The sequence below is a fragment of the Mus caroli genome, chromosome 18, assembly GCF_900094665.2.
Source record: "Mus caroli chromosome 18, CAROLI_EIJ_v1.1, whole genome shotgun sequence".
Lineage (NCBI taxonomy): Eukaryota > Metazoa > Chordata > Mammalia > Rodentia > Muridae > Mus > Mus caroli.
In genome coordinates, this window is record NC_034587.1 from 20,830,181 (window position 1) to 20,847,060 (window position 16,880).

The 16,880-nt window shown below is 43.9% G+C and overlaps 1 protein-coding gene across 5 annotated transcripts in view; it reads left to right on the forward strand.

Annotated features, from left to right (window-relative positions):
- Positions 1–16,880, forward strand: part of Mapre2 (microtubule associated protein RP/EB family member 2) — a 135,678-nt gene that overhangs the window by 72,828 nt on the left and 45,970 nt on the right. For 4 of the 5 annotated variants that reach the window (XM_021150602.2, XM_021150604.2, XM_021150601.2 and 1 more), the window contains one exon: positions 964–1,091. The exons of the other annotated variant lie outside the window; for it this stretch is intronic. In XM_021150602.2, coding sequence (XP_021006261.1) covers positions 971–1,091 — 121 coding nt within the window. In that variant the 5' untranslated portion in view covers positions 964–970. The remainder of the gene's footprint in view (positions 1–963; positions 1,092–16,880) is intronic. 5 annotated transcript variants of the gene reach the window in all.

Here is a 16,880-nt window from a genome sequence, read left to right on the forward strand (position 1 = left end):
ACTTTGTAGACCAGGCTGGCCTTGAACTCAGAAATCCGCCTGCCTCTGCCTCCCGAGTGCTGGGATTAAAGGCGTGCGCCACCACGCCCGGCTCATACCAGTGATTTTAGCAATGGGAAATAGAGGCAGATCACTGGCAGTTCCAGGCCAGCTGGGATAGAGACCATGTCTCAGAAAAGACAAGCTGGGTGTGGTGGTGCACGCCTTTAATCCCAGGCAGAGGTAGGAAGGTGGATTTCCTTAGGAGTTTGAGCCTAGTCTACAAATAGAGTTCCAGGACAGACAGGGTTGTTACACAGAGAAACCCTGTCTAAAAATAACAAAAAATAAAATAAAATTATATATATATGTATATATATATATATAACACAAAAAAGGAAATTTACAATTAATGAGATGGATGTGCCTGTTTGAGCACAATATAATCCAAAGATACATTTTTTTGATACTTACATGCTAAGGACCAACAGCAGGAAACTATTAAAAGCCTTGTTTTCTGTAATTAAGCCAGCATGTTTCTGTAAGAGCAGAAAGCTTTGTATGTACATCGAAAATAACTGCACTCAACACAGTAATCTCAGAATGGGAGGCAGGGTGCTTCAGGCAGTGACCTTGGCATTGCTACGGTACTGGGGGGAAGTGCATTTCATGTTCGTTCACAGTGAATGCTGCAGTGAAGTCTCCTGACGCAGCATGGTCCAGCACTGCCAGGAACACCTTGGATTCATTGCCCGTCTGATTACGACCTAATTGTGGGCTGCTGCACAATCAAAAACCATTTACTGATGCTCGATTTTGTACCACCTCCCTGTGGCATTCCACCACCCGTATGGAGTCAGGACCCACATTTAAGAAGCTTGGTTGTAATCTTCACCAACTATGTCCTCCTTGATTAAGTGTCTCTGGTAGTCCTATGCTAATTTTTTCTTGTGAGTAAGCTTATTTTCATCTGTTTTATCCTAGTTGGGGAATGGCGGTCAATGTGTATTCTACCTCGATAACCCAGGAGACTATGAGCAGGCATGACATCATTGCATGGGTCAATGACATCGTGTCTCTAAACTACACAAAAGTGGAACAGCTCTGTTCAGGTAAGAGATTATCCTTATAGTGTTTATGTGAAGTGTTTGCTGGCAGTTGAATGTGATTTTTATGAACCACACATTACCTGTTTGGGGTAAGACAAAGATGTATATGTAAGTATAGTCTAGAAGGGGAGACTTGGCTGGAAGTGAAGGACATACGGGAGTAAATGTCTGAGAACATCTGAGAGCACACAGCCATCAGATGAATGTATGAACTGCTTCTGGCTTGCTGTCTGCCACACTCCTCTGTAATACTGGCTCCTAACCTCTGCTCCACCATCCTATTATCACTATACATAAGGTGTCAAACACAGTAGAGCTTGGAATTGTGGTTCAGGGCCCTATTCTAGCTGCTCAGGAGACCAAGAAGGGGTATCATAAACACAAGGCCTGTCTGGACCACATGACCAGCTCAAGGCCAGTTGGGTAACCAAGTGGGACATTGTTCCAAAATAAATAACACTGAGGTATGATTCCAGGGTGGAGCACATGTCTGTAACACCAAGCAAATAAGACCATGCACAGTGGACCTCGAACCTCTGGGGCTCCCTCCATATTACCCTTCTCAGACCCATCCTACCCATTGCTCTCCTGAAGGAACGCTCCACAAAACTCTTGGTTCTCTGCAGACACATCCCCTTTGGTCTGGCATAGTTTTGTTGGCAGTGCCCTCTTCTCAGTGTAACCTGCCTCACCTACTGTCCGCTCTGGGAAGACTTCCCCAGGGTCCGTGGTTTTCCCCAAACCCCAACCACCCATCCAGGATAACACCTGTCGTGCCGTGTATGATCCGAGGAGGTACCAGGAGTTCTTAAGAGCTGCCCTGTAGTTTACTTTCTGTCTGATGCCTAGCATGCCACCGTACCTGATACCCAGCAGTTTGGTAGAGAATGTGTATTGAGTTAGACGTCTTCGGGGGTAAACTTCAAAAGCAAAGTCAGAGTGTGTTACTCTGCCTGAAGCACTCTGCCTGGAAAACAAGTGTGGATCCTTGTTGTGGAAAGACAGGCATGGGTTCTCCAAATGGAAGCTGTGCCAGAGCATGTCTGATCTCCTGGGGGCTGCTGAAAAAGCTCCCTTGGCCCTCTCAGTCAGTGCCCCTGGGCCTGGAGCCTAGGCCACTGTGCTTGATAAGCAGTGCCAGCAGTCTGCCCCTTGCCTTGCACTTCTGAGAAACCTCAGACCACTAACAGTGCGGTTCAGGTGTCCCAGACCCATACGGCACCATTTGTATGCTCTTAGTTTAATTGTCTTCAACAATAGCATTTGGCAGGAGGAAGAGGTCTTAATATTTACTTATTTATGAATTCATTTCTGTTCTTGTCCTAGAAGACTTTGAGGGCAGGTAGGACTGTACCGCTCCAAAGAGAACAAATCCAAATACGGTTGACCTAAGTCCTTTGTCCTTATCACGCTTAGGAATGCTCAGATTTATGGAGGAGAATGTGTCTTGGGTATTTGTTTTAGTTCCTTATAGCTTATTGTGTGGTGTTTGATTTTAGTGGCATGCTCTGGGAAGACACACACAGATCACCTGCATGTGTTCTGCAGACTGTTCTTTTCTAACTCTGTATCCCAGCTCAGTAAAGACTTACACCCCACACCTGACGGTTCTCTATCTGCCTTTCTCCTCGGTGGCATATATATGTGTGTGTGTGTGTGTGTGTGTGTGTGTGTGTGTGTGTGTGTTTAATTTGGAAGCTCTTTACAAGGATGTTTTATTGGTTTTCTTTTTAAAATATAAGGAAGGTGAAAACAGCTTTTCTTTAGTTTGCAAAAAATACTGAAATACCACTGTGGTGCTGTACTGGCTTCTGGACTTTCTGCCTTTGTCTGACATCTCTTTCTTCCACAAAAACATTTTTAAATGCACTCTAAAGTAAAAGTTGTGAGCTGGGTTGGTTGTAGCTCAGTGGTGGAACACTTGTCTCGTGTATACAAGGCTCTGGATTCAATCCGCAGCATCATAAATACATACATACATAAATAAATAAGGCACATGGAAATACCTTGTAATACATTACAAAATAATGAAGATTACTCATTTCTTGTTATTTTACCCCAAAGATATTACTTTATGACCACTTTCTTTGAACATTAAATCTAGGTCATGGATCTGTATGCATATTTGGACAGCATTTATTTCTCGAAAAAAAAAAAAAAAAAACAATCTGTTTCAAGGAGAGCAGAGGGCTGTATCCATTTTGTACTGCTGGTTGTTTAAATCCACTTTGAAATCTCGTCATGTTGAATTCTCCTTTTGGAACAGGAGGTTGAGCCATGTGCATGCACCACCACACTGGTCCAGCATAGAAATGGTTCCTGTTGCTTGGTAAAGTGTATAGGGGAGTGGGCAGGGGATGGTGTCCTGGGTTTTGTTCAAGCCAGTTTAGTAGCCGTTTCCAAGGTAATGCTGAGGGATAAAAGCCAGTATAGAAACGCTCCTAAAAGTGGCTTCCTCCACTTCAGGCACCTTGTTGAAGGAGACAGGAAGGAAGGGGCTGCATGGAAAGAAGTGGGAAAGGAACAGGAAGGAGTTTGACCCAAGGCAGAAGATAGTATCTCCTCCTCACCCTTCACCCTCCTGCCACCCTCAGCCTCCTCTCGGCACCCCATCCCCATCCCCATTTTGCTCTGTCTGGCTCTCCACCCCTCGGCTGGGTGTTGATGTGAAGCCAGGTTTCCCAGCTGGCCTTTTTCTACAGTCTGTGCATCCTCTCCCTCTCCTTCCCACTCCATCCCAGGACAGGAAGCACCCACAGCAGATACCAGCAGGCATTCCACACTGACGGGACCACAGCCAGGACCATCACTCAGCCCGTACTGGCACTGGTTGGTGGACGGCTCACTTATTTTCCTGAGCATCTGACTATTTAAATAAAATGTCATTTAAATGAAAGCATTTTTGAAATTTTTAAATATTTTTCTTGATTGACTTTTTTTCTTAAGGTAGAAAAAAAAATGATCTGAGTTTGATTCACGTTCAATATGTGTTTCTCCAGATTGGTTCAAGCTTTGTGTTGGATCAAGTTCCTGGTATTTTCTTATTCTGGGTGCTATTGAATTTGGCTGATGAAATTGTAGTTTGCATTTACAACTCTTGAGACATGAATAGTAGAAGGAAATACAATTTGTAGAATGCACTAGGCTGTGCAGAGGTGTGGCCATCGGGCATGGAACCTGAAGGACAGGCCCTTGCCGCTTTACCCTGGTGGTAGTCATTCCTGTGCACGGTAGCAAGTTGTTTGTGACCATTTTTGGCTGCAGATCTGTGCTTGTTAAATAGGTTGGTTCCAGCCTAGTACTGTGTCCCCTGTGCCTACTCTCTTGTGTCAGCAGAGAAGACAGGTTAGGGATGAAATCAGCTCAGAGGCTAAATTTAGTAGGGCTGATCTTACTGACTCTCTTACTGAAGCCAAGTAAGGCTAGCCTTCAGTGTCAGCAGGCCTGGCCGTTCACTTAGCTTTATAAGACCAGAGCTTTACTGTTTTCTGTAAGAAAGTGAGCCATTTCATAATGGGACTATGGTTACATCAAAGGATAATAGTGGAATATTATCTGTGCTTAGAGGCATTGTGTAGAGATTTTGTCTAGACTGGATATTTTTTCTCCCTAATTTTATTCGACCAGCTAATTTCAAAATCCGTTTACTTGGTCTCAGCATACCAAATAGTTGGAGAAAGGCGAATAACAAGTGAGATGGGCCATGTCCAGGCGTGGTCCAGCTGGAAAGTGGCTTGCTGGGCTGGGTAGCATACTGAAGCCTTCACCAGTTCACTGGCTCAATCCAGCTTAGTTTTTTGAGTAGACAATAGAGAGTGTAAGAGGGTTTTTTTTCCCTTATAATTTGTATATTTTCATTATCTTAATACTTTTATTATTAACGATAAATATGAATTGGTGGGATTACAGGATTTTGGTTTGGTTTGGTTTGGTGTTTTGCCCTGAAATGTGTGCGCACACACACGTAGGTAACATTGAATTGCCAAATACCAGCATGCATTCAGCTTGATTTACCAAACTAGTCCTAGGAGTTTTTGATGTTTTTGCACATACGGATGTTTGATTCTGGACATAGTCTCCACACCTCCACCCACCTTCTTGCTGTGCATGCTCTTCTGACCATCAGCAGAGCTTTATTCGGGAAACACATCTTGAGCCCTGAGATAAACAGGGTAAGATTAGTGTCCTTGAAGCCCTGTCCATAAAAGACCACAGCAGTAAGTGTCTCTGAAGAGAGATGGACGCATACAAAGGAGAATGTTAAATAAATACAAAGGTGTGGGACAAAGGAAGTCAACAGAAAAGACACTCATGTTCTTAGGTGTGCACAGAGTGCTCCTGAATGACAGAGTGGCAGCTGTTTAGGGAACACCCTAGAAAGGCCATCCTCCTCCTAGAGTCAAGTGGGGGTGCCCAGGGTATAGGAGCCCGTGTAGGGTGCTACGTTTGTTCAGTGGGCAGCCCCCCCAAACCAGGATAGCCTGTGTCTCTGCCTTCAGAAGCATGCTTCGTCACACTCGGATCCATGAACTGCAGGGCTGAGTGAACATTGGTTCGAAGTCACTGTGCACATGTGAGATATCTCAGGGAACCTAGGAGAAGATGGATGACCTAAAATGTATACTGTATATGTATTTCATATACAGTATATGTGTGTGTGATGTATATACATATTACATATTTAGTGACAAGTCAAAGGACACACATCCATATTAAACTTGAAAATATCTTATAGCTAATAGGAATAAACAAAAATTGATGACATTACTAGAAACATAAACCAATAAATTGTAAATTCTTAATAAGATCACAAAAATAATTATAGGAAGTTATACAAAGCAATATCCTTAGTTATACTCTGTGTTTTGATCTCATCATTTTCTGTTACCCGGAGAAATTGCTGCATGTGGCAGATGTATAATCTTCACAGTCCTGGTTGAAGGTCTTACAGGTTCGCAACTGCCCTGTATCCATGCTGTCTCTTAAGCCACCACCCTAGATGTGTGTGCTTAGAGAGGAGAGGTGTGTTCATCAAAAGAACAGTGTGGACTCTGGAGCTAGTGGGAGCCCTGGAATACACTCCATTGACTTTTGGGCCTGAGGCTCTGACTACAGGGCATAGTCGGCCTCTTAAGAGGATATGGAAGGGAAGCCTTGGAGTGCCTATGGTTTTAAGACTTGTTGACTTGGCAACCTTAGAGCCCCTCCCTTGTGACCTTGTCTCTGATTTGTAACATGCTCACTTTTATTTGGTTTTGTTTGGGACTGTCTCCCTATTTAGCTTAGGCTGGCCTTCAACTTTCAATTCTTCTACCTCATCTTCCCAAGTGTGTCCCTGGTGACCTAGTGGTTAGGCTTTGGTAATCTCCAAGATATGTCGATTATGGGCATAGAAGACCACACATGGCCTAAAATACTATGTATGTCTTGTCTTGTTTTATTTTGTCTTTTGGTTTGAGTTTTGGATATTTTGATTAGTTGGTTGGTTGGTTGGTCGGAGCTTATTCTTGTTATGGTGGTGATGGATGGTGTTTTATTGAGACAAAATCTCACTCAAGACACCAGGTTGGCCTTGATCTTTGAATTCTCCCTCTGCCTCCTACATGCTGAAATTATAGGTATACGTCACCATGCCTCACCTACAATCCTTGCTTATGAATCATATGAAGACACTGTCTATTTTGAAATCATTCACTGGGTCTATAAAAGCCAGTATCCCTACAAGAGAAAAGTATGTTCCAATATACTGAGTTATTTTGGATTTTTTTCTCAAGATGTCAGTTCTTTGATTTGATGGATATGCTCCTTATACAACGTTACTTGTATTCTTGTTTCCAATTTTTCTTTTTCCCTTTCTTCTTTCAGTTTAAAACCTCTAAAGACAGATGGGCGTGGTGGCGCACGCTTTTAATCCCAGCACTCGGGAGGCAGAGGCAGGCGGATTTCTGAGTTTGAAGCCAGCCTGGTCTACAAAGTGAGTTCCAGGATAGCCAGGGCTATACAGAGAAACCCTGTCTCGAAAAACAAAATAAAACAAAACAAAACAAAAAACCCTCTAAAGACTTACAGGAAGAATATATATTTGAGGGAGGCCTCAGACAGTCATTTCTTTTTACAAATGAGTTTGCTATGACATAAGCACCTCTGTATTTTTCTGAGAAGAGACCTAAGAACTAGAGACCTCTCAGATGTTTCCCAGCAGATGAGCTGAAGTGTCTCAGGAGTGTGTGCTTACCCATTCTCTGCATGGCAGAAGTCACAGATCTCATCCTGTCCTTTGGATCTAAAGCTCATGTTCATATTTCATATCTGAAATCGTCTAGTCTTTCCTCACATTGGCCTTGCATGAGCAAGTTATTCCTAAGAGGATTTCATAGCCTCATTTTAACTATTTTATGGCTTTGAAGAAAACAGAATATCTGGAATAATTTTGTTGCAAGCTTGGACCCTGAACACATCTATGCACATACACATATACATATGCATCCACTGGACTCACACACATACATGTGTGCATACCTGTGTGCATACATGCATATTTACATACATACATACATATACATGTATAACTGCATTTTTATACATATACATGTGCACACATGCACATTCACACAGAGATAAATATGCATATTACATACTGCATTCACACTCATAATGCATACACATATGTACACTCACACATTCACACATTCCAAAGGACTCACACATACCAAAGGACTTATTCACTGGGGCACACCTGTTTCTTTATGTTTGATTCAATACAGTGCACTTGTATTGAGTGGCTGCCCTGACACCCCCTTAAAACTTCTCTGGTCCCTTCGTTGTTTTGTTTTGTTTTTTCAAGACAGGGTTTCTCTGCATAGCCCTGGCTGTCCTGGAACTCCCTTTGTAGACCAGGCTGGCCTTGAACTCAGAAATCCGCCTGCCTCTGCCTCCCGAGTGCTAAGATTAAAGGTGTGTGCTACCACGCCCGGCTCTCTGATCCCTTCTTGAACGTGAAAAGTTGAACCTTTTTGTATCCGTTATAAAAGAACCTGTTGTTTCAACATTTTAAGAGAATCACTCCTTTATTACCCACATTTACCATTTAATTTCCTTTTTTTTTTCTAGTTCCACCCAAGCTGCAGGACCTAAACCATTTCTTTATTCAGATTTCAGAGATACCAGCCATTGCTAGCACAGTAGACTAATGAACCTGACATCATCCCCAGTTATGTTAATCACCTCCCATCACTATAACAGAATACCTGACATAATCAACCCATTTGTTTAAGATTTATTCCAGCTCACAGTTTTGATGGTTCCAGTGCATATCTGATTAGCTCAGGTCTGTGGGCCAGGGCAAAGTAACTTTTCATAGATACAGTAGGTGATGGAGCAGGTACATTCAGCTCATGCCAGGCAGCAAAAGAGAGAAGGCGGAGAGGCCCAGCATCCCCAGATGTCATCAGAGTTATGTCCTGCTGACCAAAGGAGCTCTCACAAGGACACACTCCTCAGGGTTCTACTGCCTCCCCGTAGCACCACCCTGGAGACTAAGCCTTTAACATGTGTGTCTTTCAGGGTCAATGAAGGTCCAATGATAACATCAGCCTTAAAGGCTGTTTACCTGCCAGACAGACAGAACAACTAACTAGACTGCATCCGTTGCCACTGGGCTCCCTTAGCCAGTAGAGTGAGAGTCCTACGTGAAGAACAAAAAAGACATCTGCAAAAGGCGACCTTGGACTAATCTTTGAAGAAAAAGAATTGTCAGTGTCTAAGTGTTCCAAAGAGACTTTTAGGTTAGAAAGTCTGAGGCAGGAGGCCAGTGTGGTGTGTTGCCTGTGCAGTGTGCACATGTCTGTGGTGTGTGTTAGGGCTTGCGGCAGTATGCACAGTATTGCTCCAGGTAGTGAACACTGTATGCAAGGAAAAGAAAGGTTTGTCTTCATCTTGTTTAGGTCCTTGGCCAAGTGGCCATGAGGATTTGGTAAATGCCTGATCGCTACTATGGAGTGGAGCTCAAATGTTGAGATGGAGCCTCCTAACATAGACACAGCTCAAGCTGAGGAAAGGTGGATGCTTTGAGTACCATTTCAGTCTTCTGAGGCTCTACACTGTACTCTTTACTCCTGGAGTCAGCAGGGGTTGACTCAGTACAAGCTGAGCATGGCCAGCATCTGAGGTCCCTACAAAAGCAGTAAGATCAAACCCGGCCAAGACCTGTCCCTTGGCTTGCAGTCTCTCTGCCACATTTCTATCCAGAGCTCTTGACTGTTCTGTCAGCTTATCCACAGACCAAGCAGAGGGAGGGCGAGATCCCTGGCCAAGGCGAGGTGCCCGGCCTTTCTTGCTGTCAGACAGTTCCCAGCACTGATGAGCAGGGCACACCTGGTGACGTCTGAATCGCCAGTCGGCTTCAGTGTCTGCACTTTGTAATGATCAAGTCAGGCATGCCCATGTCCTACAGCTCTTCAGGTACATTTTCTCACCATTTTCTATGAATTACGTTTTTGATTTATAGTTTTTCATAAATGACAAAGAAAACAGGAAAAGAAGTATCAGATATAACAGCTAAATGTTTGGGCCTTTCAGAATTGCATACCAGGGAAAATGCCTAAGATAACCGTCACTCTGCAGGCGGAGTTCTTTCCACCCTGAAACTATTATGTAAGTGTGACAGACAGCTTGTCACCTCTCTGTCTCCTCCTTTCCCGGACTTTAACACACATACGTTTTATGGCCACATGCTGTAACCATGAGAAGTATATTGCTGTGACATTAGTCCCGGCATAGTTTCCTGAAGTTTGTCTTCAGTCACTGTCAGGAAGCTTGGTCTCTATTCCTGTCTTCTGAATGACATTTTGGGACAATTCATAGAAGAACTTTAAAAAACTAAAGGAGCCAAGTTTTAGTGAAAGTACATATGTCAACTTTATATAATGTTAGAATTCACTACTTAAAAAACAAAAACAAAAACAAAACAGCAAAAGTAATTTCCTGCCTCTTCCCAACGCCATCACCCTCTTTAAATCTTCTATTGTTTATGCTTTGGCTATCTGACTAAATCCCTAAAGTAAATACCATGAGGTCTTCCTGCTAGTTTGCCTTCCTTCTAATACTAGAATTGTGCTTAGATAACAAAATGTCCTGAAACAAACCTGGGATGTGTCAGTAAATGAGCTTATTATTCAGCAGTTTTCTGTTATATAGCAGTGTGCACAGAGGCTTTGTGGTAGCTGCTCTCTGTTCTCTGTGGCTGCTGGGACCTTTTCCCGTGCTAAGCTGGGTCTGCTGAACTCTTAGCCTTTTTAGGCCCCTTTTGGGGAGCTGTGGGGGAAGGTGTATCCTTCTGTAGGAAGTAGCTGTTAGGGATGCTGTTGATGGTGTGACAGCTAGTGAGCTTGTCTGGGGTGAGTGGAGTGACAAGAGTGAGGAGCCTGTGACCTGAGAGAAAAGGGCAAAGGTTTCCACCTGTAGAGGGATGACAAGGCACCTAACCCAGGGACAGGAACCTCTGTAAGCAAAAGAATGTTCTGTGGGACTGAGCTGCAGGCTCATGGTGGTCCATTCACATCGCTGTCTTGCATGTGCTCAGAGTTCCACTTTGAGGGCTCCCACATGCCCCCTTTCTCATTGCTTCCTGACCGCAGTCAGCAAAGAACCTCGAAGACTAAAAAACGATGCTGAGTTAGACTTGACCCTGTGTGTGGGATGATGGCCAGTTTCTCTCTAGACTTCTCCCCAGCTCTCTTAGCACATCTTCATTCCTCCATTTGCACATGTGCATCCCTACATTAGCACATGTGCATCCCTGCATTTATTTTGTACTTGCAGTTGTTTTGTGGTTTTGCTGGGTTTTCTGTTCTATTTTCTCTGTTTTTCTGAATTTTGTATTTCAGTGGTTTTCTGGACTTTCAAACCTCAGTTACTTGCCCCTTAAATGAGATCATTTTCCTTGGGAAAAAAAATGTTTTAGAGGCCTCAAATTCATGGAAATCCACCTGCCTCTGCCTCCAAGTGCTGGGATTAAAGGAATGTGGCACCATAACCAGATTATTGGGTTTACATTCACCCGTAAGCAGAGGGGCATCCCCATGTGTTACCTACAGATGGGCATTTGGTTAGAGGTGACCTGTCATCACAGAAGTTAAACATGGACACTCATGTCGTCTCAGATTCCAGCCTCTAAGTTAAACTTACCTTATTTCAGTCTGTCTTATAGTCTGGAAGCAACAAACAAACAAAAATAGGCAAGCAACAGAAAAAGCCTTGTCTGTGGAAGAGTAGAGGCAACACTAGAAACAAGTGTATAGAAACCCTTCCAAACGCAGGGGGAAGACAGAGCCAGGACGGCAGAGCTTGCTAGAACTTTCTTTCTTCATGACTTCAATAAGAAAATGGAATTTCTTTCCAGTGGGTTTTTTTATATACCTTCCTAACTTGTTTTAAGGTTTCCCCACCCTCTGCTCAGTCTGGAATGTTAAATTCTAACTTTAGCTGTGGTCTCAGACTCGGGCTTCTGCTTCCAGTTTCAATGCTGAGCTCTATGGAAGCCAGTGACATTTTGTACTGAGCACCACCACCCCCTCTGCTTCCTCCCCCTACCCCCCTGGACTCTGCTGTGGAAGCCAAGTGTCACTGCGTGAGGCAGGATATGTTTAGTAAAATTTGATGAGCATGTTGCCTGAACGGAAATTGCACATCAGTAACTGGGCATGAAACTAAGTACCTAGGACTGGCTCAGTCCTGGCAGGTAAAAATTCTGCTAGTGTTTCCGACCAACAGTCTCACTCTTTAGCTGCCATGTTATGGTGGTTGGATAAGCCACTACAAATAGACAGTTGAGCCTATTGCTGGGGTTAGTGAGCCTGACGTGGATGCTCTGGCTTCAATACACTATCTTATTGGTGAGTTTCTGGGAAAGTTGCTTTTCCAAGTAATACTTAAACAGCAGTCCTTGTTCATATTGTAAGCCTCCAGCTGCTGTGCGCTCTCTGTGTCTCTCCAAAGTTTACCTTTTAATAAAGATATCCATCCTACATCTCAGCCAAGGACTCTTTGGAGTTTGATTTCTACTGCCCTGAAGTTCCCATTTGGAAGAGTAAGGAAGTGTTCTGTCTCCCATGACACAGGTAGCGCTTTAATCAACTCAGAACATCCACTGACTGTCCCATGTCATCAGATTCTCTACAGTCAGGCTAGTAGTGCTCTACAGGTCTATGTGTTGGGAAACAGTGGGTAGGAATGTATGTTTACATTTGTGTGAAAGTGTGGGTGCCTACTCAAGGATGCACATTCGTGTGTTTGTGTGTGCATAGGTCAGAGGTCAGCCTTGGATGTCTTCTTCTATTTGTTCCTGGTGATAGTTTTTGATGCAGGGTCTCTTACTGAACCTGGAGCCCACTGATTGGCTAGATTGGCAGACCAATGAGCTTCATCCACTTTCCTTTTTGAGACAGAGTGTTTCGCTAGGATTGGAACTCACCGTCAGCTAGGCTAGCTGGTCATTAGTTCCAGGAATATGCTCTTCTTACTGCCTCCCAGCACCGGGAATATACTCTCATGTCATGGTACCCTGCTTTTTACATATGTTCTAGGGGTTAAACTCTGGTCCTTGTGATTGACACCTACTGACTGAGCTGTCTCCTCAGCTTCACAACTGAATTCTTAAAGTATGTATTGTGTGTGTGTCTGTCTGTCTGTGTATGTGTGTAGAGGTTTCTGCTGACTGCTGGAAATAGAACCCCATGTTTTGCAGTATCACTTTCCTCTTTAGTCAGCCCTGATTTTCCACAGGACACTTCCTCCAATAGGAGGTTTGGGCTTTGGTGGCAGATGTGTGACCAGGCAAATGCAAAGAGACAGTAGGCCTCTGTGCTTGTGGTGTGCCGAGTCTCAAATCCATCATGCTCTATTAGGAAAGCTGATTTAATTGTCAATGTGTGACGGCTGAGGTGGCAGAAAACAGTTACGTTGTTAAGTTATGAGTCTATCAGGAGCTCAGAAAGGAGTGTATAGAAATAAGTCACCAGAGAGGAAAGGAGCTGGTACTGTCCCCAGGAGCATGCAGCACACAAGGGGCCTCTCTGACATAAACCACAACAAAAGATGGTGATGCCAGAAGTAAACGTGCTGGCGAGAGCCTGAGACATGACCTGGTGGTTCTAATTAGCAGAGAACCTCAAGTAGCCTTTGAATGAGAAGTTGGTGGCAGCCTGAGAATCAGATCATCATCTGAGATTAGAGCTGAGCACTCTATTCAACGTTGATGTTGTGCACATAAGAAAATTGTTGACTCAGAGGGTGTGATAGCATGTCCAACCTATTCAAGGTGGGGAAGGCTCTGGAGCCAAGGCTCCACTTCTCTTCCCTCGCCCACCTTCTCCTGAATAGATGCTTGAGAAAATGTGGTGGGATACTTTCCTTTATTTCTAGCTATTTCTGACTCTTGTTGCCTTCCCTCACTTGAGGAACACATTGTGCTGATGGTTTCTGAGGGCAGCACATTATAATCAGCCACTTGGTGGACATAGCATCCTCCCCTTTGATTGCATTGATTCATCTTGCATTTATTCTTTCAAAGTTTATCTTTTATGTTCTCTGAAGACTTGGTCTCATAGTCTTTAAAAAAGAGAACCACCAAATCTTAAAAGGACATCTAGCAGCTCTTGTACTGCCTCACTGGGGATTTTGATAACTTTTCCATTTGCTGTTTCCCAGCCCTGGCTGCCGTTCAGCCTCTGACCCTCCTCATTCATTAACCAAGCAGTTGCTGGAATCTTCTGAATTCAAATACTGTATTAAATGTATGCTTAGGTACAAAAGGGACCAACACTGTCTCTTAGAAGGTAAAGCACACACAAGCACGAGCTAACATAGAACCAGGGTGAGGTCATAAGGAGTGGAGGAGGGCTACCTCAGATGGTACTGTGAAGGAGGGCCACCTCCAGTGATGGAGGTGAAAGAGGCTCTCTGAGACAGTGCCTTCTGCACTTTGGTCTGAAGGAAGCAGAGATTCTAGGTGGCCCCAGGGTGTACAGGGCCTAATACAGAGCCAGGAACAGCAGAGAAGCCTGCAGTGAAAGGAGTTTCCTTAGGGGGAAGCCTTGGGAAAGTGAGGTAGAACTGTAAACTCTGGGCATGGTGCACCAGAGAAGGAGTGTGAGTCTTACAGTGGCTTCATAAAAAGCCACCATGATGTTCCTACAGTGTCATCCACGTTCAGTTTGAGAAGCTTTGACACAGTGTGTTAAAAGTGGGATTCAAAGGAAACAGTCCATGTCATATCCAGGATAAGGAAATCAACTCAGACCCATGGACCTGAGAGTGAACCTTCTGATGGCTGACTTCCCAACAGAGGCAGTAGTTTCTGACTGTTCTGGTTAGGTAGCGTCTATTTGTTTTGGGTTTTCGTTTTGTTTTTTTTTGTTTGTTTGTTTGTTTGATTTCTCTGTGTAGCCCTAGATGTTCTGGAATTAGCTCTGTAGACTAGGCTGGCCTGGAACTCAGAGATCTGATCTGCTTGCCTCTGCTTTCTGAGCATTGTAGGTGTGCACCACTGGCCCTGCTAAATAAATGAGGCAGTACTTTTTCTTTCTAATTAAGGGAGAAAATTTGGTATCTCAAGAATGAGGGCCAAATGCCATTAAGAGGTTGAGTAGAATGACAAGAAAGAGCAGTTGATTCTATAACATCACATTGCAGACAGTCAGTACTGACCAGAATGTAAGACTGGACGACAGTTGCTAGCCATCGAGTAGAATTGGCCCAGGAAGCAGGAGGGGTGGGGACAGGAGGAAGAGGTCACTCTGTTCCGCAAGCTCGGTGGTGTCATGAAGCTGAGAAAGTTGGGTTTTGTTGGGCACAGGACTTGAGGAACTAAGAGGGGGAGGGGAAGAGATGACCCACATCCCGCCAGAGCTCAGGGCACTGAGCAGGCAGACACGTTGGGCATCTAGCTGTGGGAAGCCATGGAACCCCAGTCCAGTATAGGGAAGGCGCAGTCCAGGGTCCCTAGGCCTCACAGAGGCCAGGGACTACAGGTTCTAGCACCTGGGCATCGAAGGATGTCTCTGGATACTGCGGAAGTGCTGAGATCAGGTGGGGCCCCCCGGGATGGCAGCACTCTTTGTATATCAGTTCCTACGGGGCAGTTACTCTTCTGTTCCAATGCCCATACGGCTGTGAAACATGGAGGACGGCCAGGAAAGCTCAGGCCGCACAGGTGGGAAACCATGCCGTCAGGATTCCAACTGATCTATTTATTTGTGTCCTCAGTGCTTAAGCTTCTCAAAATGATGAAGTGCACTCCAGCTTAACCTTCCAGTGTAAAGGAACCATGGTAAGGAGGTAGGTAGTACACAGGGCAGCAGACAGCTCGCTGGAACATACGCTCATCAAATCCTGATTGTGTGTGAATATAATCCAGCACTGCAGTGAAGGCTCGACCAGTGGGGATTATTCCAGAAGTGCAGAGAGTTCAGACCTAGAAAATCAATGGATATGATTGATCATATTAACAAACTAAAGGAAAAATATTTTCCTGTTTGTAAAAATAGTAGTTGATAAAATTCAGTGAAACTTAATTGCTAGTAAAATTTAAGAGTATTTCCTTAGTATTAAACATGTGTGGCTAGTAACAGATTTGTGAGAAAAATACATTGTGTGTGTGTGTCTGTGTGTGTGTATTGTTTTTGTTGTTGGGTGGGTGGTGGCCATGGTGTGTTTTCTTTCTTTTTATTTTCTTTCCCTTTTTTTTTTTTTTTTTGACAATGTTTCTCTGGGTAGCCCTGGTTATCCTGGAACTCACTTTATGCACCAGGCTGGACTCACCTCAGAGATCTGCCTAACTCTGCTTCCTGAATGGCTGGCATTAAAGGCGCATGCCACCAGTTCCTGACTGGAACATAGAATATTCTGATTAAGTTTCAAGTTACATTCCCACCAGCAGTGTATAAGAGTTCTCTTCTGGGCATCTTCTACTGCACTTGTTAGTATTTATTTACTTAATGCTTATAGTTTTTTAATCTTAATGTGGTTTAATTTGCATTTCTCTGGTGGCTCTTGAAGTTGAGCATTTTTCGTATACTTATTGTCCACTTGTACTTTATTTGTGAGAACTGGCTGCTTGTTTCACTGGTTGCGTTGCTCATTCCGTGCTACAGATCATCTCCTACCCACTGAAGAGAAAGTTAACATATCCAAGAAGTCATAGTAAAGGACAGACCATGCTAGAAGAGTCGCTAAGAAAATGAGGATGGCAGGAATTAGTACACACCTTTCACAGATTACTGACTGTTAATGGTTTCACCTCTCCAGTCAGAATACAGACTAGCAAATGACTAAGAACAGGATTCTCAAGAAGTGTACCTGACCTTCACAGACGAACAGCCTTAAGATGAGGGGCTGATAAAGCACGTATAACTAGAAGGTGCGTGAGTGTCATGGTCTAGTACCTAACAAAATAAACTTCAAATACAATTTAGCCAAATATACTTTTTTAAAATGCTTACTATTAAGGAAACTACATAGAAAAAATAATTTTAAGCACGCACACCAAACATAGTGAATAAAACAAACTGCAGATGTGAACACATAAATTAATGACAACACAGTAACAAGGGCATAATCTGTGGGGGGAGGGGGGCCGCTGGGGATTCAGCCTCATGGCCTTGTGGGTAATCAGCAGAAGTTGTACTGCCCAGCTACATCCCAGCCCCAGGGGATTCACTTTTGATTTCAAAACTTACTATGGAGCAGGAGTGATCACGATAATGTGTGTTACTGGCATAAGGCTAGACGTGTAGA